Source organism: Anguilla rostrata, chromosome 19, assembly GCF_018555375.3.
Source record: "Anguilla rostrata isolate EN2019 chromosome 19, ASM1855537v3, whole genome shotgun sequence".
In the NCBI taxonomy this organism is placed as follows: Eukaryota; Metazoa; Chordata; class Actinopteri; order Anguilliformes; family Anguillidae; genus Anguilla; species Anguilla rostrata.
In genome coordinates, this window is record NC_057951.1 from 4,314,601 (window position 1) to 4,339,464 (window position 24,864).

At 50.5% G+C, this 24,864-nt stretch overlaps 1 protein-coding gene and 1 long non-coding RNA gene across 3 annotated transcripts in view; one reads left to right on the plus strand and one right to left on the minus strand.

Annotated features, from left to right (window-relative positions):
• Positions 1 to 24,864, plus strand: part of LOC135245543 (uncharacterized) — a 55,001-nt gene that overhangs the window by 29,618 nt on the left and 519 nt on the right. The window lies entirely within an intron of this gene.
• plekhg7 (pleckstrin homology domain containing, family G (with RhoGef domain) member 7) lies at positions 1,900 to 23,584 on the minus strand. Of its 2 annotated transcripts, none has more exons than XM_064318601.1 (17): positions 22,775 to 23,584; positions 20,909 to 21,674; positions 20,158 to 20,183; positions 14,559 to 14,677; positions 13,836 to 13,876; positions 12,988 to 13,077; positions 11,908 to 12,069; positions 11,103 to 11,198; positions 10,575 to 10,676; positions 9,867 to 9,980; positions 8,738 to 8,912; positions 5,320 to 5,435; positions 4,423 to 4,513; positions 4,208 to 4,287; positions 3,795 to 3,960; positions 3,326 to 3,423; positions 1,900 to 2,334 (listed from the first exon to the last, which is right to left on the minus strand). In XM_064318601.1, the coding sequence occupies exons 2-17, from the start codon at positions 21,539 to 21,541 to the stop codon at positions 2,227 to 2,229; spliced, it is 2,217 nt and encodes a 738-aa protein (XP_064174671.1). In that variant the 5' UTR covers positions 21,542 to 21,674; positions 22,775 to 23,584; the 3' UTR covers positions 1,900 to 2,226. The 2 variants fall into 2 exon arrangements, with proteins under 2 accessions (XP_064174671.1, XP_064174670.1); XM_064318600.1 differs by having other exon boundaries at positions 4,208 to 4,290; positions 22,775 to 23,583.

The following is a 24,864-nucleotide window of genomic DNA, read 5'->3' on the forward strand; positions in this document are numbered from 1 at the left end:
CAAGGGTACAACGGCAGTGCCGGGGAACCTAAGCCTGTAAGGCTTTCATTCAGCACTATTACTGGTCTGTGAGATTATTGCTACTTGATTATTATTGTACTTTCCACCATTGACAGAGGTGGAAAGTCCAGGGGTCAGAAAGTAAAAGTCCTGCCGTGTGTTTCCCCCACCCATGAACTCAGCCATCTGATTTCACTAATTAGTTGTACTACCTGCCTGAAGAATTGGGCTAATGAGCAAATCCAGGTGGTTGGAACAAAATACCGGGGTGAACTTATACTTTATGAACCTGGATTTTCCCCCGCTGCGCATTGGACACGATTGTACATGCTTGACCAATAAGAAGACTAAAAACATGTTTCTGTCACCCGACTAAAACATTATTGCCAAGCTGTTTAGATGTACATTTAATGATAAACACAGAGTGGGTTTCATGTTATTTATTGTTGGGCAATAAGAACAGATTTTAATCGTGCACGCTTGCAGACAGACCGAACTTGTAGGAGTTTGTCATTTACGGTATTGGCCACTAGGGGGCAGCAGTACTCTTATTTTCGTATGCTTTTGCACAGATAATTTAGAACTTATTTCCTGGTTTTTAATCCATCTTGGTGCCCTAACTAAATAAGAAAGTACTGTCCATGGAGAGAATCTGGGGATGGGAACTGAATGTAAAATACAATGAACATATATGTATTCAATAAATCCCCATTGAGTTGTTATAGTCAATTAATGAAGTGTAATGTCGAACAGGAATCCCTTGTTGCTAATCCAGTCCTGGGAAAGGGAAAAGAATCATGCTCAGTGTCTGTCCTGCTCCCATGCAAAGTCTGAATAGACTGCATTTGGATCAGGCGTTTCCCCTTTACAGTCTCTTCACATCCATCGTATCGTTTTGCGATCTTTTTTTACGCAAGTCCCATCTTGTTTGTAGCAGAGGTGGAAAATCCAGGTTGTCAAAGTAAAAGTCCCCCCCCCCCCAGTATTTTGCTCCAATCTACCTGGATTTACTAACTGGCACAATTCTTCAGGCTGGTGGTGGAACTAATTAGTAAAATCAGCTGAGTTCATGGGTGGAAGAAACACACGGCAGGACTTTTTACTTTCTGACCCCGGGCTTTTCCGCCGCCGGTTTGTAGTTCTCCGCCACCATCCACTCCTCCATCCTTTCAGAGGCCTGGGGGGGTGTCGGTTCCCAGTCTTTGCCGCTTTGAGCACAAATGGGACTTTTTTGTTTGTTTTTTGTTTCCCACACCAAAACGGCTTACAGCACCTCGCAAATACAGGATACCCGTGCTTGCATTTTTACTTGCGCTAACACAAAATGAACACCGACTTATATATTGATTATCCAGCTGCGATGGGGGAGCGTGATTAGCTGGCTTACTTCCGCTGGGCTGGGCGGCCTCTCCCCGGGTCCGTTTGATTTTGATCTGATGCAGATTTCTGAAAGCTTCTGTCGGGGGGGGATAGGTCATTGTTATTCCTTTGAAAACGGCACCATGAAGGACAGGCTGAATTGTGAAGGCGGCGCGCGCTGGCCAAATTTGGGCGTACAGAGAGCTGCCGAATGTGTGGCCACGTTCGGTCTCCTCGAGCGACTGTTGCCGGGCGTTCATGTCTGGTCCCCTTCAAAAAAGCGCCTTTGAATAATATTTTGCATACTGCACAGGGGCATGTCAGAAGAGTGTGCTCTATAGCAGAGCTAACCGACCCCCCGTTACTGGAGATCCACCGTCCTGTTAGGTTTTCACTCCAACCCTAACAATACGCACACCTCACTGTAACCAATCCATAGTGGACAGGATGGGCTGATTGACACCTTGCTCCGACCAATCAGTTTGGCCACGTCGCTTGTGCCTGGCGCGCGGTTAGGAACAAACACTGAAACCCCCCGAGAAGTTTTTAAAAATATTTAATCTTTTTTTTTACCCAACTTGCATTGCCTGCTCATGGACAAATGAATGTAAATGCAAAGCGCTTGTCCGCAAAAAAAACAAAAAAAAACAAAACAAAATAAACGTGCGCAAACGGCGTTCTTGCGCTTCTTCTAAGCAGCGACTACAGGCCTGGCCGTCGGCGAGAAAAACGCACCATCTAAAGTACAACACGGACTCTCATTTACAAAAAAGGGCTAAGTGAAACATGTTAGTAAAACTCTCTTGTGAACCTTTAGGACTTAAAGTGTTTCGGGGGGGGGTGGGGTTGTGGTGGTGGGGGGGGCGTTCAGATCTGCGTCGATTCCAGCCACGCCGAGTTCCGGAGCCGAGGCTGCTGGGAGTCCTGCTTCAGCATGTCCTCTACGGCGCCCTCTAGTGCCAGCATCCACGCTTTCTGCAAGAGACGGGGCAGGACAGTGGTGTAGAAAACAGAAATATTTTTCCCAGTCATTTTGCAGCGGTGTTCGCCTCTGAGCTCACCGTGAGATATATGAGAATTTGTTATAACTGCGGTGTGCGTAAGAATGTGTTATAACATGGGTATATGTAAGAATGGGATATAACAGGGTATATGTAAGAATGGGATATAACAGGGTATATGTAAGAATGGGATACAACGGTATATGTAAGTATGGGTTATAAGAGGGGTGTCAGAATTCAGTCCTGGAAGGCTTCAGTGTCTGTTGGTTTTTGGCTGATTGGCAGAAAACCACAAAGACCAGCATCCACTGCAGCCCTCAAGGACCTTAGCTTGACTCCACTCTGATATGAGGTGGTATAAAAAGTGTCTGTGTGGAAGGTGGCAGTAAAGCAGCCGCCTGCGGTAGCTCTGCTGAAGAGAACTGAACTGCTCAGCTCGAGTCCGCGCAGTCAATCATTTATACAAGCGCTCCGGCTGACAGACACGGGACTGGGAGAAAGTTCAGGACGGGGGGGCGGGGGGTGGGGGGGGGCGTGCCTGTGAGCTGTGAGCCGTGCCGTCGCCATGGGAACGCGAGTCACGCGCTGGCAAAAGACTTTTGAAATCCTGACAAAGTCTGAACAGACGGAGAGCGTCTCGCATCTAATGAGCGTCTCATAAAATTCACTGCTACTTCCATCCTAGGAACACTAACGTTACACACGCATGCACAGGCTAAGGGCCCAGGGGTCACACACTACACGCGTAGTCACAGGCTTTGGGCCCACGCTTAAAGACTCCCGATAAAATCAGATAAGTTTGATTTGCCTCACAAGAGTTGCAGACCGGCTCAAGGCCGGATCAGCAGAGCTGTGATTGGCCGTCTGACGGCAAATGACGGTGTCGCAAAGACTCGAGGCCCCGAAAGCGGCGCGGTCCTGTGCGCGAAAGCGCCGCCGCGGTGCGGCGCGCGGGGGGCCGGTACCTTGGCGGACTCGGACGGCGCCTGCAGCACGAACACGGCGATGCACTGCAGGTAGCGGTTCTGGTGGGTCACCATGAAGGAGTTGAGCAGGCCGGACGCTGAAACGGGGAAAAAAACACAGCCAGATTCAGACGGCCGCTCTGCGGGGAAACAGGAAGTAGGGAGGCTATGCTACAGGAAACAGGAAGTAGGACGCTATGCTACAGGAAACAGGAAGTAGGGAGGCTACGCGGCAGGAAACAGGAAGTAGGGAGTCTATGCTACAGGAAACAGGAAGTAGGACGCTATGCTACAGGAAACAGGAAGTAGGACGCTATGCTACAGGAAACAGGAAGTAGGGAGGCTACGCGGCAGGAAACAGGAAGTAGGGAGGCTACGCGGCAGGAAACAGGAAGTAGGGAGGCTACGCGGCAGGAAACAGGAAGTAGGGAGGCTACGCGACAGGAAACGGCGGGGTCCGAGCGCTGACCTGAGGCGTTGAGCTGGTCGATGTTCCTGAGCTGCACGCGGTCCAGGGAGAGGGGCTGGTCCAGCACGGTGAAGGCGCAGCCCTCCCTCAGCAGGGTTTGCAGCTCCTGCGACCCCGCCGCCGAGTGGGCGGAGCTCTGCTCCGACCCGCCCGCCCTCTGACTCAGCTGGGGGGGCGCCGAGGAAACAGGGGAAAAAGAGGCGTGTCTTACAAGGCGGTTGTTTTTTACATGAGAGAGCTTTTCATTGGATTCTGGCGGGGATCTTCCGAGGAGTGACAGGCTGAGACTGTGTGTGTGTGTTCGGGGGTGACAGGCTGAGATTGTGTGTGTGTGTGTGTGTGTGTGTGTTGGGGGTTGGGTGGTGAGAGAGTGAGAGAGTCTGAGGGAAGATAGACGGAGGTCAGAGCCATACCCTCTTTTTCCTTTTCATCTTGGTGATGAGCAGAAACTCGTCAAACAGGAACATGTAGACGTCCTGCTGCTTCCCGCTCTCTGCTAATCACACACACAGGGCACACACTGAATTAGCCACGGAGCAAACGCGCCCAGCGCGTCTCCCCATCCCGTAGAGAGGCCCCGGGGGGCGTGTCCGGGGGGGCGGGGCTGACCCCGGGGGGCGGGGCTGACCTGTGAGCAGCACCAGCCGGCCCTCGTACAGCAGCGTCCGATTGGCCACCAGGTTCTCCAGGCTCGCCGCCTTCATCAGGTGCCTCAGGCTCTGTAAACAGGAAGCAGATTTGTGAAATGTCCGTCTCTTCAGGAAGCAAACTCAGCAGGGCTCTGTGATCGCTCTCTCACACCTTGCGCTTGTGTTTGATTAGTACTCCTACTGTGTATGACACATCCGTTGGAAGCGCGGTACACACGTGCGATGTGCTTTCTCTCGGTTTTAGGGTGTCTGCCCAAATTCGCTTGAGTGTTCCCAACGGAGTCCATTTTTTGCCAGGAGAAAGGAAGTGATGCAACAGAGGAAGCAATGTTAGCGTCAGGAGAAAGGAAGTGATGCAACAGAGGAAGCAATGTTAGCGTCAGAAGAAAGGAAGTGATGTAACCGAGGAAGCAATGTCAGTGCCAGGAGAAAGGAAGTGATGTAACACAGGAAGTAGTGTTAGTGCCAGGAGAAAGGAAGTGATGTAACACAGGAAGTAATGTTAGTGCCAGGAGAAAGGAAGTGATGTAACACAGGAAGTAGTGTTAGTGCCAGGAGAAAGGAAGTGATGTAACACAGGAAGTAATGTTAGTGCCAGGAGAAAGGAAGTGATGTAACACAGGAAGTAATGTTAGTGCCAGGAGAAAGGAAGTGATGTAACACAGGAAGTAATGTTAGTGCCAGGAGAAAGGAAGTGAATGTAACAGAGGAAGCAATGTTAGTGCCAGGAGAAAGGAAGTGATGTAACACAGGAAGTAATGTTAGTGCCGGGAGAAAGGAAGTGATGTAACACAGGACGCAACGTTAGTGTCAGGAACAGGAAGGTAGTGCCCCCCGGTCCTGGAGCAGCTTGGGTTTAGCGCAGCGCTGTGTACCTCCGGCACAAACGCCCTCCTGGTCCTCTCCCACACCGGCTCCCAAACCAGCGACTCCTTCAGCCGCTTCACCTTCTGGTAGTTATCCAGCCACTTCACCTTCCCCTCCAGCTCATCTGCACAGACACAGGGTGACATCATCCCCCCACCCTCACTGTTGTGAAGACTGTCTACACCGGCCACTATATTAGACCAGCTGTATCAAGGCTGAGCAAACATACACATCGTGCTTCGTTGTTTTTGGAAGAAAATATAGTTTTTTTTGTACTTTACAGAGAAAAGACTTAGCAGTATACCCAAAGTTTAACTGTATTACGTGGAAGAGCTTGGAAAAAATGTGAACCGTGTAGGCTATTACCATCTGATTTAGCAATAACATCTGATTAGCAGTAAGAAATCTCTGATATAGCAATAGCATCTGATATAGCAATCGCATCTGATATAGCAATAGCATGTGATATAGCAATAGCATCTGATAGCGCGTTTGAAACCGTCTGATGGGGCTGGTATGTCGTGGGCGGTGAGCGTCGAGCGCTAAGGTCAGGCGCCGTGCCGAAAGTGAACTGCAGCGACTCGCTCGCGCCTACTGAGCGCTAGCCCGCGCTAGCACAGCCGTCCGGCTCAAAGAGCGCTCTCAGCGCTGAAGTCTGTTTTCCTCGGGAAGGGTCGCCCCCCCACCCCTCCCCCCCCAGCCGATCGGAACGCGGGGGGGGGGGGGGGGGGGCGGGTTGCGTAACGAGACCCTTTTGTCCCGCCGTTTCAACACCGTGGGAAACGACAGCGGGACCCCACCTGGTTTACCCCCCCCCCCCCACCCCCCTCCTCCTCTGCGCACCTGAGGGTCCCACAGGTGCCAGATTACACCCGCATACCCCCCACCCCCTCACGTGCCCTCTGACCGCACCGCAGACACGCCCCCGTTACCGCGGCGAGGAGTCGTGCACAAAAGGCGTCGTGCCGCGTGATCAAGGGGGGAAAAGTTACATATTTTTAACCACCGCCGGTCGCAAAAGAACAGGTACGGCCACCTTCGTGTACCTGGGACTCCTCAGAGTCCTTTGATCTGCCGAAGAAAAAAAAACTCTTAGCGAGACACGGGGACCAATCATGGGCTTTGCTTTGCGGTTGCAGAAATGGTAGTTGTGCAAATTTGACCAATTAGGGTCTTTAAAATTGCTCAACCGGACAGCTTAACCAGCCGGGGTTTCTATTACAAGCAATGCTGCACTAATCTATGCAGAATGTGCTTTGGCTAATCGGGTGGGCCGAGTGGATGATTTGACAGCGAGCAAACGCAACATCTGCGCAGACTTCAAACGGCTTCGCTGAATGCATTGTGGGTACGAGTTTGCTCAACTCACTGTGCGCACACAGAACGGCTTTTCATGCTAAAAAAGACTTTAATCTGGGGCGGGGTAAGAAAAATAATGCGGGCGATGTCAAACGTCTCTTTGTTACCTTCAGACACGGACGTCTTGTTGACAAACTGCCTGCAAAAACGTGGTCCTGAAAAAGAGGCTCTTGTCTGGTATAATAGGACCTCAGTACCGTGCTGTAGAAAAAAAAAAAAACCCTTCCTGGTTTCCTCTATTATATCATATTGTTTCTGACCTTTAGACAAAATGTAATATTAGACAAAAGGGGAAATTGAGTAAACACAAAACGTTTTTATAAAATGACTATTTCATTTATTTAATGAAAAAAGTTACTCTTTTTTTCTCAAACTCTTATATCACCCATGTGAAAAGAACTGCCTACTTAGTTGCTCAATAAACCACTTAACCAAATTTAGTTGATAATTAAGATGCAGCTGACTGAACACAGCCAGGCTTGATTGCGGCCAGCCCTCTTGAATCTAAACCTCACTCGTATTGAACCTTACCTTCAGTGTGAAGTAGTCGCCACAAAGTTTCTATGAGCACACTATACCATGATCGCAGGGAATTCCAGAAGAGATGACAAAAACGTTATTGAAATGTATCAGTCTGGAAAGGGTTACAAAGCCATTTATAAGGCTCTGGGGCTCCACAGTGAGAGCCATTATCTCCAAATGGAGAACACTTGGAACAGCGCTGAATCTTCCCAGGAGTGGCCGGCCTGCCAAGATTTCTCCAAGGGCATAGCGATAACTCGTCCAGTAGCTTCACAAAACATCCCAAAAGAACATCCAAAAAAAACTGCAGGCCTCTCTAGCCTCAGCTAAGGTCAGTGTTCATGATTCCACGATAAGAAAGAGACAAAAATGGGATTCATGAGAGAGTAGCAAGGCGGAAACTGCTGCTAACCAAAAGAAGCATAAATGCTCGTCTCACATTTGCAAAATAAAAAGCACCTGGATCATCCCCAAGCCTTTTGAGATAATGTTTTATGGACACTTGAGCCAAAAGTGGAACTTTTTGGATGACACAGGTCCCATTATGTCTGGTGTAAGGCAACCTGCTTTTACTGAAGGAACCATGACTTCTGCTCTGTGTCAGAATGTTCTTAAGGAGAATGTGCAGTCTGTCTAATCTATCCGTGAGCTGAAGCTGAAGCGTAATTGGGATGTGTAGCGAGACAGTGATCCAAAACACAAAAGAAAGTCCACATCTGAATGGCAAAAAAAAAAAAAAATTAAGTTCTTTGCTTTGCCAAAGTCCTGACATGAACCCAACAGAGATGTTGTGGCAGGACCTGTAACAAGCACTTCCTGCTCAAAAACCTACCAATCTGTCTGAATTACAGCAGTTCTGCAAAGCGGAGAGGGCTAAAATTTCTCCAAAGCGACACGAAAGACCGATATCAAATTTTAGGAAGTGTTCGATTGCAGCTGTCGCTGCTAAAGGCGGTGCAACCGGTTACGTTTAAGGGAAGTTTCAGTTTAAGGGTTGCTTTTTCCACACGGGTGACGCGGGAGTTCGGTAACTTCCCTTTGTCTGATATTACATTCGTGGATCTGAAACGGTGTGACAAATCTGCAATAACAGAGGAAATCAGGAAGGGGGCAAATACTTTTTCACAGCACGATACTGAGTTCTGCTAGACCAGGCAAGGGCCACTTTTTCAGGGGAGTCACATCTTGCTGAAGACATCTGCGATTGAAGGTGAGGGTAAACAAACAGAAGTTTGACATCACCTGCTTTATTTCTCTTACCTCGCCCCAGACTGTAACTCCAGTCTATCAGGTTTTTTGGGGAGTTACTACTGGGACGCCGCTGAATTCTGGGACGCCTCGCAAAAATGCGCCGGTCGCCAGGTGAGAAAAGCAGTCAGCTTAGGGGGGGGTCGACTGTCATTTTAAAAACCGAACCGATTCGCGAGCGTTAAAAACGCGCGTCGAAAACGGAGCCGTTGGAACGGAAGTCTGCGGTCGGCCGTCCGGGGGGGGGGTGGGGGGGAGCGGGGGGGAGGGGGGGGGGGGAGGGGGTGGGGTGCTCACGTATGGATCGCTCCACCAGCTCGATGACCGCCTGCACGGCGTTCCGCTCGGCCGCGCCGCCGCAGCGCCGCTCGACGTTCCGCAGCAGGAGCGGGTAGCGGGTCAGCCTCTGCAGCGGCGCCACCAGCAGGTCGCGCAGGTACAGCCGCCGGCACTCGCCGTTCCGCTCGCACCACTGCGGAGGAGAGCAGACACACGCACACACACACACCTCGCGTGGAAGAGCTTGGAAAAAATGTGAACCGTGTAGGCTATTACCATCTGATTTAGCAATAGCTCTGATTGCAATGCTCTGTTAGCATAGCATCTGATATAATAGCATTGATATAGCATGCATTGATTTGCAATAGCATCTGATATAGCAATAGCATCTGATATAGCAATAGCATCTGATATAGCAATAGCATCTGATTTAGCAATAGCATCTGATTTAGCAATAGCATCTGATTTAGCAATAGCATCTGATATAGCAATAGCATCTGATATAGCAATAGCATCTGATATAGCATGCCAATATCAATAGCATCGTTTAGAAAGCACTGATATGCGATGCATCTGAAAGCAAGACTGATAAGCTGTAGCGCCACGTACCGCGACTGCGGTAGCGCGCCTCTCGCTCGCTCAACCCTCTGAGGCGTGACATCACACATTCTTAACCGAACATTCTAACGCTGATGTCACAATCACTGCCCGTAAATGAAAGCGTTGGGAGTTCTAGAACACTGGCTTAGAATTTTGAGAAAACATTCCAAAAAGCCTACTCTTCAAAGACTGAATGTCAGTACCTATGCATTAGACCAATAACAATTATAACAATAATAATAATAATAATAATAATAATAATAATAATAATAATAAAACATTCACCATCTTAATAATAGGTGTAATATGAATACGTTTTATTTCCTTGGCAGGGTAGTAATATTTTTATTGATATTAGAACAGTTACGATACTAGTTACCTTAATCACAATAATGGCAACAGGTGTCAGTCTCAGATGACCAGCGTCCTCTCGGCCTTAGCCGCCCTCCTCGGGTTGCTAGGACGCCCTCGGATTGTCTTACCCCCCCCCACCCCCCCACGTCTTTGAATTATAAACAAGTCCCTCGGGCGCCCGGGCCAGTCTCACCTTCACGTACGTAGTAAAGTCCTCCCTCTGCTTCAGGCTGTCCAGGTAGCCGATGGCCGTCGGGTAGTTGAGGCAGTACTTGTGCTGGCTCAGGCAGATGCTGTCTCTGAACCCCTGTCCGGCCAATCGCAAACCCCCCACCCCCCGCAAAAAGAACCAATCATCACATGTTTTCACTTCAACCCGTATCCTCCTAATACCCGGCAAATTAATTTTTGGCTCCCGTACAAATCTAAAATGCTAAAACCTACACTGCAAAGCAAACTCAATACGAGTAAAACACTTTTGAAAATATTTTCATGCAACATGTTTTTGTTATCCAAGACACTTGTAATATGTCAAAAAAAAAAAAAAAACCTACTTAAACTTTTTTTAAGCCAGGTCTCAAAGAGGATAATATACCCATCCATCCATTATCTATACCCGCTTATCCTGAGCAGGGTCGCGGGGGGTGCTGGAGCCTATCCCAGCATGCATTGGGCAAGAGGCAGGATGGATAATATATGACTATTTTTATACATTTTTATAAATATATAGATAAAAGCGCTATATAAATGCGGTAAGTACATACATACATTTCTGTGAAATAAAAATTGGTGCATTATATTGCACTGTATTCCATTTCAGCAAGGGCAGAGAGACGGTGAGTGATCTCACGGTGACATCACAGCGAGCTGACCTTTGACCCCCCGGTGGGCGGGCACTGACCTTGGTGAGCAGGGCCTGCAGGGTGGGGGCGTTCCCGCTGACCGGTATCTCCCAGGACTCCCTGACGGCACGCAGGAGGCTGGTCAGAAACCCGAAACTGACCTGCAGGGGGGGAAGAAAGCACCCCGCCCCAAAACCCAGACACTCGTGACCCTCACGCTTTCCCAGGGGGGGTACACCGAACTGAGCTTCCCGCTTAGAACGTCACGGGCTCGAATCGCCCCGAACAAAGCATCAAAGTGTTTCAAAATGCGTCCAGGTTCACGTACCTGAAAAGTACTTTGCCCGTCGCCCAAAATAAAGGCGTATCGCCAGACGCGTTGGCGATGGCGTGTTGTAGCAACGCGACATACCATCGTAACGTTTTTTTAAATTTTTTTTCTAAAACTGCCGTAGAATGACATTTCAAAAAAAAGCGGCGAAACCCGTCCGTCCGGGAGGGAGGGGAGGGGGAGGGACGCCGACGGAACCGGTTCTGCCGCGGATTTTTACCCACGGTGCACGGCGGCGGCGGTGGCGGCGTCTCACCAGGCTCAGCTCGTTGAGGTTGGCGAAGAGCCTCCAGGGCTCCACGTCCTGCAGGTAGCCCCCGTGCTGCAGGCAGGTCAGCGTGTGCAGGAACACCTGGGACAAGGGGGGGCCGAGAGGGGCTCGGTCGCGGCTCCACTGACACCCATACACCCATACCCACCCCCCCCCTCCCCCGCCTGCTCCAGCAATAGGCTACCGGTACACCCATTACATTACATTACAGGCATTTGGCAGACGCTCTTATCCAGAGCGACGTACAACAAAGTGTAATAACCATAACCAGGAACGAGTGTGACGAAACCCCTAGAGAGAAGTGAGTTAGTGATTAACACTAACACAAACGAGAACGGCAACAACGCAGTCTATGGAAAAAAAATACAAGCAGTAGTTAAGACACCCGAAGCCGGGCGCTTTGACATATGCGTCTGCTCTGCGCGTCTGTTAAAGACGTTTAAGTGTAAATGTTTTAACCGTGCTGTACCGGAATCATTACATTACATTACAGGCATTTAGCAGACGCTCTTATCCAGAGCGACTTACACAACTTTTTACATAGCATTTTACATTGTATCCATTTATACAGCTGGATATATACTGAAGCAATGCAGGTTAAGTGCCTTGCTCAAGGGTACAACGGCAGTGTCCTTACCCGGGAATCGAACCTGCGACCTTTCGGTTACAAGCCCAGTTCCTTACCCACTGTGCCACACTGCCGCCCCGGTGAATGGACTCGGTGAATGTACACACAAACGCAGGCACGAGCGCACGCGCATGTAGGGGACGTCTGCCCTCGGGGGTTTACCTCCTTGAGCACCATCAGCTGGTCCAGGAAGTAGACGCATTCGCTGGTGAAGAGCTCCCAAACGGCCTTCTCTTTCCTCCAATCGCGCGCCTCCTCCTCGTCGTCGTCGTCGGCCCCGCCCTCCCGTCCCTCGCTCTTCAGGAAGTCCTCCAGCGAGCAGTTCTGGAGACGGGGGGGGGGGACACGTTCCACTGTCTGTGTACAGAACTCAGCACTGCTGCGCTGTCTGTGCGTGTTACACTGTCTGCACATTACACTGTCTGCGTGTTACACTGTTTGCGCATTACACTGTTTGCGCATTACACTGTCTGCACTGTGATGTCTGTACTCTTTACTTGACTGAGGCACACCAGCCTGAGTGTAGCACTCTGCTCATGCAATCTGCTGAAGAGACGAGCGGCCCTTTCACAATACAGAACATACTCTGCAGCCTCAGGCCTTTACACATCAACATACAGCCCAATACACACGGTGTAATGCACAGTGTAACACACAGCCTAACACCCAGCCTAGCACGCAGTGTAACACAGAGCGTAACACACAGCGTAATGCACAGTGTAATGCACGCATCGTAACACAGTGTAACACACAGTATAATACACTCAGCGTAATGCACAGTGTAACAGACAGTGTAACACACAGCGTAATGCACACAGTGTAACGCACAGTGTAACGCACACAGTGTAACGCACAGTGTAACACACAGTGTAATGCACAGTGTAACGCACACAGTGTAACACACAGTGTAATGCACAGTGTAACACACAGTGTAATGCACAGTGTAACGCACACAGTGTAACACACAGTGTAATGCACAGTGTAATGCACACAGTGTAACACACAGTGTAACACACAGCGTAATGCACACAGTGTAACACAGTGTAATGCACAGCATAACACACAGTGTAACACACAGCGTAATGCACACAGTGTAACACACAGTGTGACACACAGCATAACACACAGTGTAACACACAGCGTAATGCACACAGTGTAACACACAGTGTAATGCACAGCATAACACACAGTGGAACACACAGTGTAATGCACAGCGTAACACACACCGGGGCCACAGCTCACCTTGTACCTCTGGAAGTCTGTGTCCCTCCAGTCCTGGATCTGCACCGTCGACAGACACTTCTCAATGCCGAACTTCATCCTCCCTTTGATCTGAGCGGAGGAGACGCGTCACGCGCGCGGACAGAGTTACAGAGCGCCCAGATTTAAACCACAACCCGTGTCGATCAGAGCCGGCACTCGTAATGTCACTCATTAATTTATCCAAAATTGGCACCAGTTCTAAATGACTACTTTCCCATTCGAGCACGTTTTCAGTTTATTTCAAAGCCTTGTATTGTGATTTTAGTGTCTGCAACTCCGATGTGAAATCGGTGAAACCGAACAACCACATCCACAACAAGTGGACAGTCGGTTGTCTGTTATGGCTGATTATGTATTCAACAAAAAAAATCACTGCTTTGAAGACTATCATTGTTGAGAGCGAACTGTAAAAATTGAGCTCCACGCAGCGCATCGCGCACTTTGAAATGAAACTGCAGCTCTCCTAAAGGAGACCGTCCCTTTAAAGCTGATATCTTCGCAAAACCTATAATAAACACATTAACACCTCACCCGAAGAACCAAGTAGGGCTTTGGCAGCGGATGAAACAAATACTCTGGAAGCAGCCATCTGATAGCTCTTAGCAAACGCAGACACGAACAGAACACTGAACGATGCCAAAAAGGCATAAAGGAAAACCATTTAATCATTTAAACACGGAACTGAATCGTAATTTAATACTTTTTCTTTTTTTTTTTTCCCCCACAACGCGCTTAACCGCCATTAACAGGCTCCGCGGCCCGGGTAGTCACGGAACGGATCCCAAACCGCAGGGCGCCGCGGCAACCCGCCGACCGCAAACACGTACCGTGCTGTGTCTGGAGAAAGGCCACTTTGATTTCTTGGACTCTGAAGTGAAACAAAAAAAAAAAACCAAACAAACAAATACGTATTTAAAATGTGAAGCGTTTTATGCTAGTACTTGACTGTGTTTGTTTTTGGTAGCGGAAACTGCAGGTGCGTTTCCTGTCGACAAAGTGTATTTGATTGGGGAGAGAAGGTTCTGGAGAATATTTGCATGTTTGATTTGTTTGAGGGTTGTGTCGAGGCTGGAGGCCAGAGAACGAGAGAGCCTTCCCGAGCGCAGACGGAAAAGGCCGCTGACCCGTTCCTCTCTGGGCAAAGGGCCCGTTCTTTGTTTTTTTTTTTACAGCTAATGAGCGCTAGCGGGCACTCTGCCCAGATTCGCCGCGGACCCAACGGGTCCGTTCAGCGCGGGCTCCTCCTGGCACGCCAACCCATCACAAACCCCGCATTGTGTTCTCCAAAAACCCGCCAAACTGCCACCTTTCCAAAAAAAAAACAACCTGTTTTTTTTTTAACTGGCATAATGTACAAATTGCTACAAAGGGAGCTTGAACTGATAGCATCGCTGGAAGAGATTGCAGTTTGGGCGTATGTAGCGATTATACCGTCGTGGTAGTGACTGACTGTGGTAATGATATGTGTAAAAAAAGATGAACAGAGCTGAGGGAGGGTGGCTATGCACATAGGGTTTTTTTTTTTTTTTCGTTTTTTAGTTTTTTTTTACCGGAAAGCGTGGATCCGTTCAGTCGGTCGGCAGCCCCGTCGGACACGAACAGGTCCCCCGGCGACACGTCCAGGCCCGGCAGGCTGACCACCACCGAGCTCCGCCTCCTCTCCTGCAGTCTGGAGAACAGAGAGCCAGGGAGTCTCCACCCACTCCACGCCAACTTCCAATACCGCTCTTACCCATTGGCTTACCTTCACCTGCACGTAGCTTACGTTCACCCGCACGTAACTTACCTTCACCTACATGTAACTCAAACACTACTGACTAGCTGGAGCTAACTGAGCACCCCTCTGTCCTGGTCCTGGAGTTCCACAGAGTCTGGGTTTTCGAGCAGGGGGGGTGAACTGCGCACCTGATACTGTCTTATTGCTGGTGTGAACGGGGGAAAATAAATCGTAGCACAGCGAGAAGGAACTGCTTAACGCAATGCACCCTGGTCCGCCGCACTGAGCAGTGTTTGCACGGACTTCCTCCTTCTCCCGCTGCGGCTTTTTGGTTCTCGCCGTGAGACCAGCACCCGATTCAGAGCCAAGGATCCTGCAATCGCTGCTTCAGCTGATCGATCGCTGCGCAGTGCAGGTGCTGAGTAACAACGAAAGCCCGCAGAGCCCGTGGGTCTCCCAGCACCAGGGTTGAGCAACACCGGTCCGGCTGAATATTTTCAGAAACCTTTAAAAAAAATGCAGCTTTTCAGCCTTCATTCTAATGGTAAATGGACTGCATTTATATAGCGCTTTTATCCAAAGCGCTTTACAATTGATGCCTCTCATTCACGCACACACACGCAAACGGTGAAAGGCTGCCATGCAAGGCACCAATCAGCTCGTTGGGAGCAATTAGGGGGTTAGGTGTCTTGCTCAGGGACACTTCGACACGCCCCAGGGCGGGGGATCGAACCGGCAACCCTCCGACTGCCAGACAACCGCTCTTACCTCTCCTGAGCTATGTCGCCCCTAGATTTACTGCGATGTCACCGGCGACGTCACCGGCACCCACGCCCAATCCGATCCCCTCAGAGACGGCCAGCGACGTCACCCGCGGCCAACCCGTGCGGCTTATCTGCCGTGACGGGGCGCGATTGCATCACTTCCTGGTCTTGTTTTGTCAGCAGGCGAAGGCAACGGGGTCAGGAGAAACACGCGAGCGTATTGATTACAGACAAAACGCTCCAGACAAAACAGAACAACCTGTAATTACACGCAACCGCTGCTGCAGACGGGGGAAAGAATGTACTCGAGCCGTGCGGACGGAGGAATGACACTTTCCTTCTCAAGTTACGTCCCCGCACGACACCCCCCCCCTCCTCCCCCCTTGCCACACCCCCTGTCCCGCCCACCGCCTCCCCCTGCCGTGCCCCCCCCCCCTTCAGGGCAGCCAACATACCGTACAAAAACCGTGATGCAGGAACAGGAACGTCCTCGGCATGCGCCGGTGAACTGTAATAACAGAATTCCTCTGGAATTGCTGAGATACCTGCTTGTGTGTGGGAAAGCTGCGAGTTACTTAATACACCTTCTTACCGGCAGCCAGAGTACCTGCTGCCCCAGCAGGAGAATACACCTTCATACTGGCAGCCAGAGTACTGCTGCCCCAGCAGGAGAATACACCTTCATACTGGCAGCCAGAGTACCACACTGCCCCAGCAGGAGAATACACCTTCATACTGGCAGCCAGAGTACTGCTGCCCCAGCAGGAGAATACACCTTCATACTGGCAGCCAGAGTGCTGCTGCCCCAGCAGGAGAATACACCTTCATATTGGCAGCCAGAGTGCTGCTGCCCCAGCAGGAGAATACACCTTCATACTGGCAGCCAGAGTGCTGCTGCCATAGCAGGAGAATACACCTTCATACTGGCAGCCAGAGTACTGCTGCCCCAGCAGGAGAATACACCTTCATACTGGCAGCCAGAGTACTGCTGCCCCAGCAGAGAGATACACCTTCATACTGGCAGCCAGAGTACTGCTGCCCCAGCAGGAGAATACACCTTCATACTGGCAGCCAGAGTACTGCTGCCCCAGCAGGAGAATACACCTTCATACTGGCAGCCAGAGTACTGCTGCCCCAGCAGGAGAATACACCTTCATACTGGCAGCCAGAGTATCACACTGCTGCCCCAGCAGGAGAATACACCTTCATACTGGCAGCCAGAGTACTACTGCCCCAGCAGGAGAATACACCTTCATACTGGCAGCCAGAGTACTGCTGCCCCAGCAGGAGAATACACCTTCATACTGGCAGCCAGAGTACTGCTGCCCCAGCAGGAGAATACACCTTCATACTGGCAGCCAGAGTACTGCTGCCCCAGCAGGAGAATACACCTTCATACTGGCAGCCAGAGTACTGCTGCCCCAGCAGGAGAATACACCTTCATACTGGCAGCCAGAGTACTGCTGCCCCAGCAGGAGAATACACCTTCATACTGGCAGCCAGAGTACTGCTGCCCCAGCAGGAGAATACACCTTCATACTGGCAGCCAGAGTACTGCTGCCCCAGCAGGAGAATACACCTTCATACTGGCAGCCAGAGTATCACACTGCTGCCCCAGCAGGAGAATACACTTTCATACTGGCAGCCAGAGTATCACACTGCTGCCCCAGCAGGAGAATACACCTTCATACTGGCAGCCAGAGTATCACACTGCTGCCCCAGCAGGAGAATACACCTTCATACTGGCAGCCAGAGTATCACACTGCTGCCCCAGCAGGAGAATACACCTTCATACTGGCAGCCAGAGTATCACACTGCTGTCCCAGTAAGAGAATACACCTTCATACTGGCAGCCAGAGTATCACACTGCTGCCCCAGCAGGAGAATACACCTTCATACTGGCAGCCAGAGTATCACACTGCTGCCCCAGCAGGAGAATACACCTTCATACTGGCAGCCAGAGTACTGCTGCCCCAGCAGGAGAATACACCTTCATACTGTCAGCCAGAGCTTTGTTAGCAGTTAAATTGCAGTGAGGCCACATCGTGCTGAGCCGCACTTCCCGGGGTCCCCGAAATCCCGCCGTCGGGAGTCCAAGCCAAGTCTTCCAGACGCAGGACGGCGTGAAAAAAAAAAAAAAAACCGTCTCTCCGTTTCCCGGGTTCGCCCCGGGCCCTGGAGAGCGAAGAGAAACGGGCCCGGCCCTTAATCGCGTGGGATTAGCGCCTCGCGCGAACAGGGCGAGGCGATCAACGCGGAACACAACGCGCTTATTTACGCCAACGCTTGTTTTTTTTTCTTCGCCAGCGACGCCCAGCGATCGCGCGTCGCCAAGGCTGCGCGGTCTCCGCGAGCGACTTTAAAGGCTGAATAGCTGAGCGGTTGTGTGACATCTGTTTGGCAGAGAGAGAGAGCCCCAGACCGTTCTTGGCGAGGAGGAGCACAAAAGGAGAAAAATCCCCCGGAAGCGCATGCCTGACATACATACATACAGGGCCCGCCGCCGAGCCCGCGTAACCCGACCCGCGGGGAAATGGTCCCCCCCCCCCCGGCTCGGCGGCGGGAATGGGGGGGGGGGCGGCCGGAGCGCGGCTTGCTCTGCGTGGGCGGGCGTGCGGGTGACGTGCGTGCGGGTTAAGGTGCGTGCCAGCCTCTCGGGCCGTTTGTGCCGGCCGTTTCCGCACGGCAGCGGACAAAAGCCTCGCCCTCCGGGCGTCAGAGCCCTCGCTGCCCCCCCCCCCCCCCCCCGTCAGGTTGCGTGCCGGCCTCATGACCGCGGTTCTGTCACAGCTAAACCGCACTCGCCCTCCCGGTTTAACCCCTGGGCTGCTCGCGCTCTCGCTGCAGTGGGGGGGGGGGGGGTGCAGTGCCCGTGGGCACCCCGCAGCAGGTTTCTGCATTTACTGTGTGGGTACTGTACAATGGCGGCAAGTTTCTATGGTTACCTGTGGGTGCTAGGCGGGCAGGTTTCTATGGTTACACGTGGGTACAAGGCAGCAAGTTTCTACGGTTACTGCGAGTACAGCATAACAGGAATCTTTGGTTACCCGTGGGTACAAAGCAGCAGGTTTCTATGGTTATGCGTGGGTACAAGGCAGCAAGTTTCTATGGTTACCCGTGGGTACAAGGCAGCATGTTTCAATGGCTACCGAGGGTACAGCATAACAGGATTATTTTGGTTACCCGTGAGTTCAAGGCAGCAGGTTTCTACGGTTACCCTTTGGCGCAAGGCAGCATGTTCCTATGGTTACCCGCGGGTACAAGGCAGCAGGTTTCTACGGTTACTCGCAGGTGCACTGGAGGCACAGGTGCGGCAAAAGGCAGGAGGCGTCTCCTCGGGGCGTTTCTGGAGCCCGTGCGCTCAGGGGACGAGGCGTCCACCGTGGGATCTCTTCAGTGGCGCGACTCTCACGCTCCACTGCGCCCACCTGGCGCCGGGCTAACCCCCCGGCTCGCTGCCAAAACAGACGCGCACCGCTTCCCCCAGACCTGGCCGGGTCCTAGATCCCTCTCTCTCTCTCTGCGTCATCGATAATTTCCCAGGGTTCCAGCCCCGGGGCGGTCGGAGAACACCCACCGAACCGAGCTTCCGCGGAAACGCCGACGACCGAAGTCAGCGCCCCGCCCCGAGAACTTCCGCGCGCTTCCGGAACGCGCCGCGCGTTTTTTTCTACGAGCAGAGCTGCCCCCCCTGCCTCTAGCATAACCGCTACCGTTTGGGCACTAATATGCAGAGAGATGATGGGTAACATCTTCCACAGCAGTGGCGCTTGTGTGTACAGCTCTGTGTTCGTAACCTACTCGGTCGTACTCGTTCCAGGACGCGGTTCATACGTTCACCGGGATGTTTTGCGCTCTCGCTGAAGCTCGTGACTGTGTGAATATCGCCCGGCTGGTTAATGGTTGACCCAGCGCTTTTGGGAAAAAAAAGATTCTTGAGATTGCGCAACGGGCCTGGAAAGCGGGTCACCGCTAATTGCGGTTAGCCGCGGGCGCCCCCCCTGCACAATAGCGGCCTGTCTCCCCCCCGCGTGCCCGCGCCTGCGTCACCCGGGCCTTTGTCCCGTCCGCCCAGCGAACGGCGGTGGCTGTCCCTTCCGCCTCCATCCGCCGGGAGCGACGCTGGGCCGGGGAGCAATTAAGGGACCGAAACAAAAAAAACGCCCCAATTACCGTGGGGGGGGAGTGGAGTGGAGGGGGGCGGGGAGCACCATTCTCCTCACGGGCCGGAGCAGGCCGTCCCGAGCCACAACGCTAATGAGGTTTGGCTCGTCTGAACCTGAATGGGGGGGGGGGCCAACAAAGCTGCGGCACAATGGACAATGAGCCTCAGCGCGGCTCCACAATGGACAATGAGCCTCAGCGCGGCTACACGCTGTCAGGCCCGGCTGTGCCAGCGCCGACAGGGCCCGAACGAGCCCAGAGGCCGATCAGCAGGGGAACCGCGCGGGGGGGGGGGGTTTGGACCCACGGTCAGATTAAGGACACTTCCAAAGTGCAGGATTAACATTGCTGGGGGGTTTTTGTTTTGTTTTCTCTTGCTGAAGCGAAAGTTTCAGCGAAGGGTGCATACCGACGTGTCGCCTGGGTGCGAATCTGACAGATCCGCTCCGCTCTTACCCGTGAACGCCGAAATAACCTTTAAAAGGAGAAGAGAAGCTCGCCTACCTGTTGTGAGGAGGTCCGTCGGTCTCCTGTGAAGAAGAAAAAAACACACAGGCACGCTTTTATTAATGGAGAGGCCGCCCCTATATCCACTGCAGCTGAGATGATAGGAGGGGGAAAAAAATTATTGACACTTCCACAGCTTCCCCCGGCCATTATCAGATAAATAAATACAGACTGGGCTGTCTTGATTTAGAATACAGATGGGTGTCCTTATCTGATTCGTAATGTCAACAAGCCTGTCTCGTACGCATGTGCATTTCCCTTACTGCTGGGCATAACGTGTATTTCGCTGATTCTGGGCGTTTTTTTTACGGTGGATTCTGGTGCTGCGCGTCAAACGTACGGATAACGCAAGTCTGGAGCGTACTCCGTCCAGAGCAGCGGGCGATTTTTGGGGTGAATTAGCCGACTCCTCCCCTGTCGGCTTGGGAGGGCAGCGGACGCGCCCCCGGAGCGGGAGGGCGGTCAGGAGCGGGCGGAGCTGTCAGCGCGTGTAAATGCTGATTCATTGGCCGTCAAAAGATCTGCTTCTGGGCCGCTGCCCCCGGGGGTCAAGCAAAACGAGAGAGAGAAGCTGTGTGCTCGCGCGCTTGCGTGCGTATGCAAGGTTATGTCAGTTTGTACATTTGGCTTAATTGTGCAATGCGCACAAACTCTATTCTAGTCTTTTGTCTTATTCGATTGACCTCATATTGCAACGTTTTATGCCTCTGGCACAATTTCTACTCGCATATATTAAAATTAAAGTTACCTGGTCGGAATCCTCTGTAGGTTCGCCGTCTATTTTGATATTTTCAAATCTTTCGAAGATCACACCATTATCCACAGAGTTCGGGTGACTGGACCTGTCTTCCTCTTTGTCCGCGTTTGAACCTGACGGCGAGACTCGATCCGGTTCAGCGTCGCTGAGCGGACTTGCCGCCAGCGGGGACTTAGTTCTCCACCCAGGTGACAGAAGACCCTCTGGAAACTGCGCCTCGCCAGAAACTGATCCCACCTGTCCGCCGTCCGCACTGGTGGGGTCCGTGAAGTCCACGCGCGGGCGTCGCGTGCTCGTCCTCATCCTCCTCAAGGTGGGAGAGGTGGAAATCCGACCCAGAGCGTGTCTGTTGAACTGGAAGAGCGGCGTGAGAAAGCCGTCTGCTTCTAGGAGCCCCGCGCTTTTCAGTTTCGAAGGCGTTCTCGGTAGATCTATCAGCATTATTTGGGGACGGCTGGTCTGCGTTTCCTTGTCCTCCGTGAGCGGTGCCGTCGTTTGCGTCTGCACAGAGCATAACCCCATGGAGCTGCCGACCTGCTCCTTCCACTCAATGTAGCTCCACTCCAAGGTTTCCTCATCGTTTTGCCCGTTTATAACTGTTGCGGCCTCTTTTACCGAAGACATTTTGCGCAAATAGTAATGGTAATCCCGCCTAACTGCATGGTATTAATTCCAAAACGGGGGGCGTCGGGTCAGCATTCAAGTGGAGTTTGGATCCCTTAACTTTCGTAGAAGCGTGCGTACTCCGGGCGCGTTTCTGTAAAAACAAGAAATCGATGAAGCTTGTCATTTAAAATGTCCTGATGCTAGGCTATGAATACCAGGGACGTGCCATTCTGTCGCACAAAATCAGACTATGCTGTTTGCACATGAACTGAATTTGCTTAGAATTTGCCTTGACGGAAATGACCTTTCAGAAAGAGAACACTGACTTGCTATAGTTCAACTCCCTGCGTATGTCGTAACCCGTTGCTCGAGTCCACAGGCAATGGTAATGAGTTTTCTCCGCAATATAGGCTATTAGCTATCCCAGTGGTTTTCAAACGCGCCCCCGGGGGAGGTATGCTGGTTTTTGTTCAAGGCAATATCTTGCTTGTTGTTGGACACGTGCGTTTCAGTATTTCATAAATACGTCCTTATAGACTGAACACAAAGCAGGTCTGAGTCGTATCATTTTCTTTGCCTTTGAATTCGTCATTATCTACCAAATAATTCGTTTTAGTGGCTGTGTCCACAGAGAGAGAGGTATTTTTTTTAATCTCTATTCATTTTTTGCAATTTAACACAGCGCGAATTAGATTTATTCTTAATGGCAGGCATAGCTACTTCTGACATAATGTGGCTTAAGAATGTCAATCATTACTCAAAACATCAAAAGCGTAATTAAGATAAATTAACAGCTTGTTAAAATGCTAGGATTGCAACTGTGGTTGAAACGAAAACCAGCGTACACAGGGCTCCCCCAGGACCGAATTTGAGAACCACTGATGTTCTGTTGTTCCCGATGTCAGCATAGCGTGCCAAACAGGTAAAGTGAGAAAAGTGCACCTGTCCCAGTAGCCCTCATTGGAAAAAAAGCATAGGCTAAATACAAAGATCGCACAAATAAACGAAGCGACATTTTTGCAGATGTAATCTGTGATTGTTACAAAATACAATAGGTTATATAAATAAATTGTTGTAAACTGCCTCTGTTTATTTATATAATAGTCCACTGCCAGCAACAGTTAGTGTCGATATGATATTCGTGTTCGATCATAGTAGCTAATGACGAACGACCTTAGCGTTGTTACCCATGGCATTCTGACGTTGGATATAAAACAATGCGTGTTCGATTAATAGCGTGTTGCGACTTACCGTCTCTGTAACTTGATTTGTTTTTTAATTGTCCCGTGTTCCTCGGCGTTGCTTCGAAGTTGCTGTCCCCAGGAAAACGTGTGGCAGGAGCGCGATAGGGGGAGCGATAAAGTCGGCTACTGACGGTTCGGAGACTCCGCACGACTCCCCTTTACGGCACAAAGGTCAGCTGATTGAGGACGGTGCTCGGGCCAGGCTTGGCAAACATCTCGCCCGAGCGCCTTGGTAACACAGATAAAAAGCGCTCCGTGACCAAGCTACTGGCACACTGTGTATGCAGCCGACTCGTAACGCAGCAATAATGGCACTGCCTCCTCGCCCATTGCAAGCACGAAACTTTAGTGGCGTTTGGAACTGTGACAGAAACAGAGGTGGAGCGTGATGGATTGCGTTCGACAGGATCGCCTATTATTTCTGTTGTCTATCGTCAAGGGTTACGCCTACGTTAATGTTATCGTAATTATTTAGGAAGGGTTCAGATTTTTCCCCCCTCTGTTCAAATACGTCAAATAAGTTTTTTTCCGAAAAAGGGAGTGCAATTGATAACTTTAATAAACATTTCAAAGGGGGATTTGATCATCAAAATATGGGCTGAAGGAAAATTACTATGCACCATTAAATATAGATAGATTTCAGTTATTTTACTTTTTCGAGGTTGCAAATGCATTCATTTTGTCAAGTCAGTTTTTATCCATTTGATTTAAAAAAACGGTTTAAGATTCCGTTTAGATTCCAGGTTAGGGGCGATAAAAAAATGGCAAAAGAGGCATTCGTGAAGGAATAAAGCTGCAGGCGGGATGGCTCGAGCCAATGACAAAGGCCCCCAGGGGGTCACGACTGGTGACACACATATGAGTGCATGTGCACGAGCTGTCATCATTTAAACTTGATTAGGATCCAGCTGTTACACTGCCACCAAGTGCCTACACTACATTACAGGCGGTGGTGCACTGGCATGTAGAAGACTTCCGCGAGTTTCAAATCTCTGCAGTATAACTTGGTTTCGTTTATTTGTCATTATAACTTTCCAAATTATACGCTTGTAGCGCACACGTTTGATTAGCATCGTACAGCTCGAGTAGAGTAATGGAATATATATTAATAAGGTTAATGCCTGTTGCAGATTTAATAAATTAGTGCACTTTATGATGACTGATTATTATAATAATTTGTTTAGCAGTATGTCAAAACCATGTTTCAAAAGGAATCAGGTGAAGGTACAATGGATTATATTGTGCATTCAATATTACATTACCCATTCAATTGAGAAAGCAATAGTGGTGGACACTGGGGTTAAGTCTGTCTCTGGTGGCTAGGTAACATTTCCATGTTGTTCGATCCGGTGACATAAACAGAACCCTTCAGTCTGAGCATTCCATTCCTGCCTAACACGCTCACCACCACAGTGGCTTTAACGTGTGAAGTGTCTTCACTTCGGTCTTCATCATTACAACAAGCTCCCGTATCCATCTTACATGTAAACTGAGTCTCTTATGACGTGAGCGGGACTCGGATTTCTCCTTTTGGAAAGATAGTGGAAGTTAACCGAAGTTAACCGTTTTGAGAGTTCCTGTTCCTGTCCATGCTGTAGGGTCGCGACTGGGTTCAGCGCATGAACACGTGAAACGCAATCTCGGTGAGAAATCTAATCTCAGCTGGAATAACGTTTCAGAGTCGGAGCAGGCTGGGTGCATCCAGTCCACCCGAAAAGCTGGTTTGATGGTGCATAAAACAGCAGTAAGAAAACGCATTGTGGCTTTGATTTTCAGGATGTTCTTTGAGTTTCCAGAGTTCATTTTATTTCTCAAGCAAAACTGGAAAAACATCAAAACATTCATGCCGTTTTATTTAGTGTTGCGCTGTTGTCGTAACACTAAACACAATCCCGTGCATCATCACAACAGTAATATTGACGTTATTTCACACAGAAGTTTTTTTGAGCTGGAAACAATAAACGTATTGGACCTCATTTACAAAACTTTTCTTGAATTCTTACTTCTGTTCTTAAAAATGTTCCTGCAAAAAACCAATATGGGATTCATGACACGTGCAGACCTTTTTTTTGTGTGCGTATCCCAGGTATATGAGAT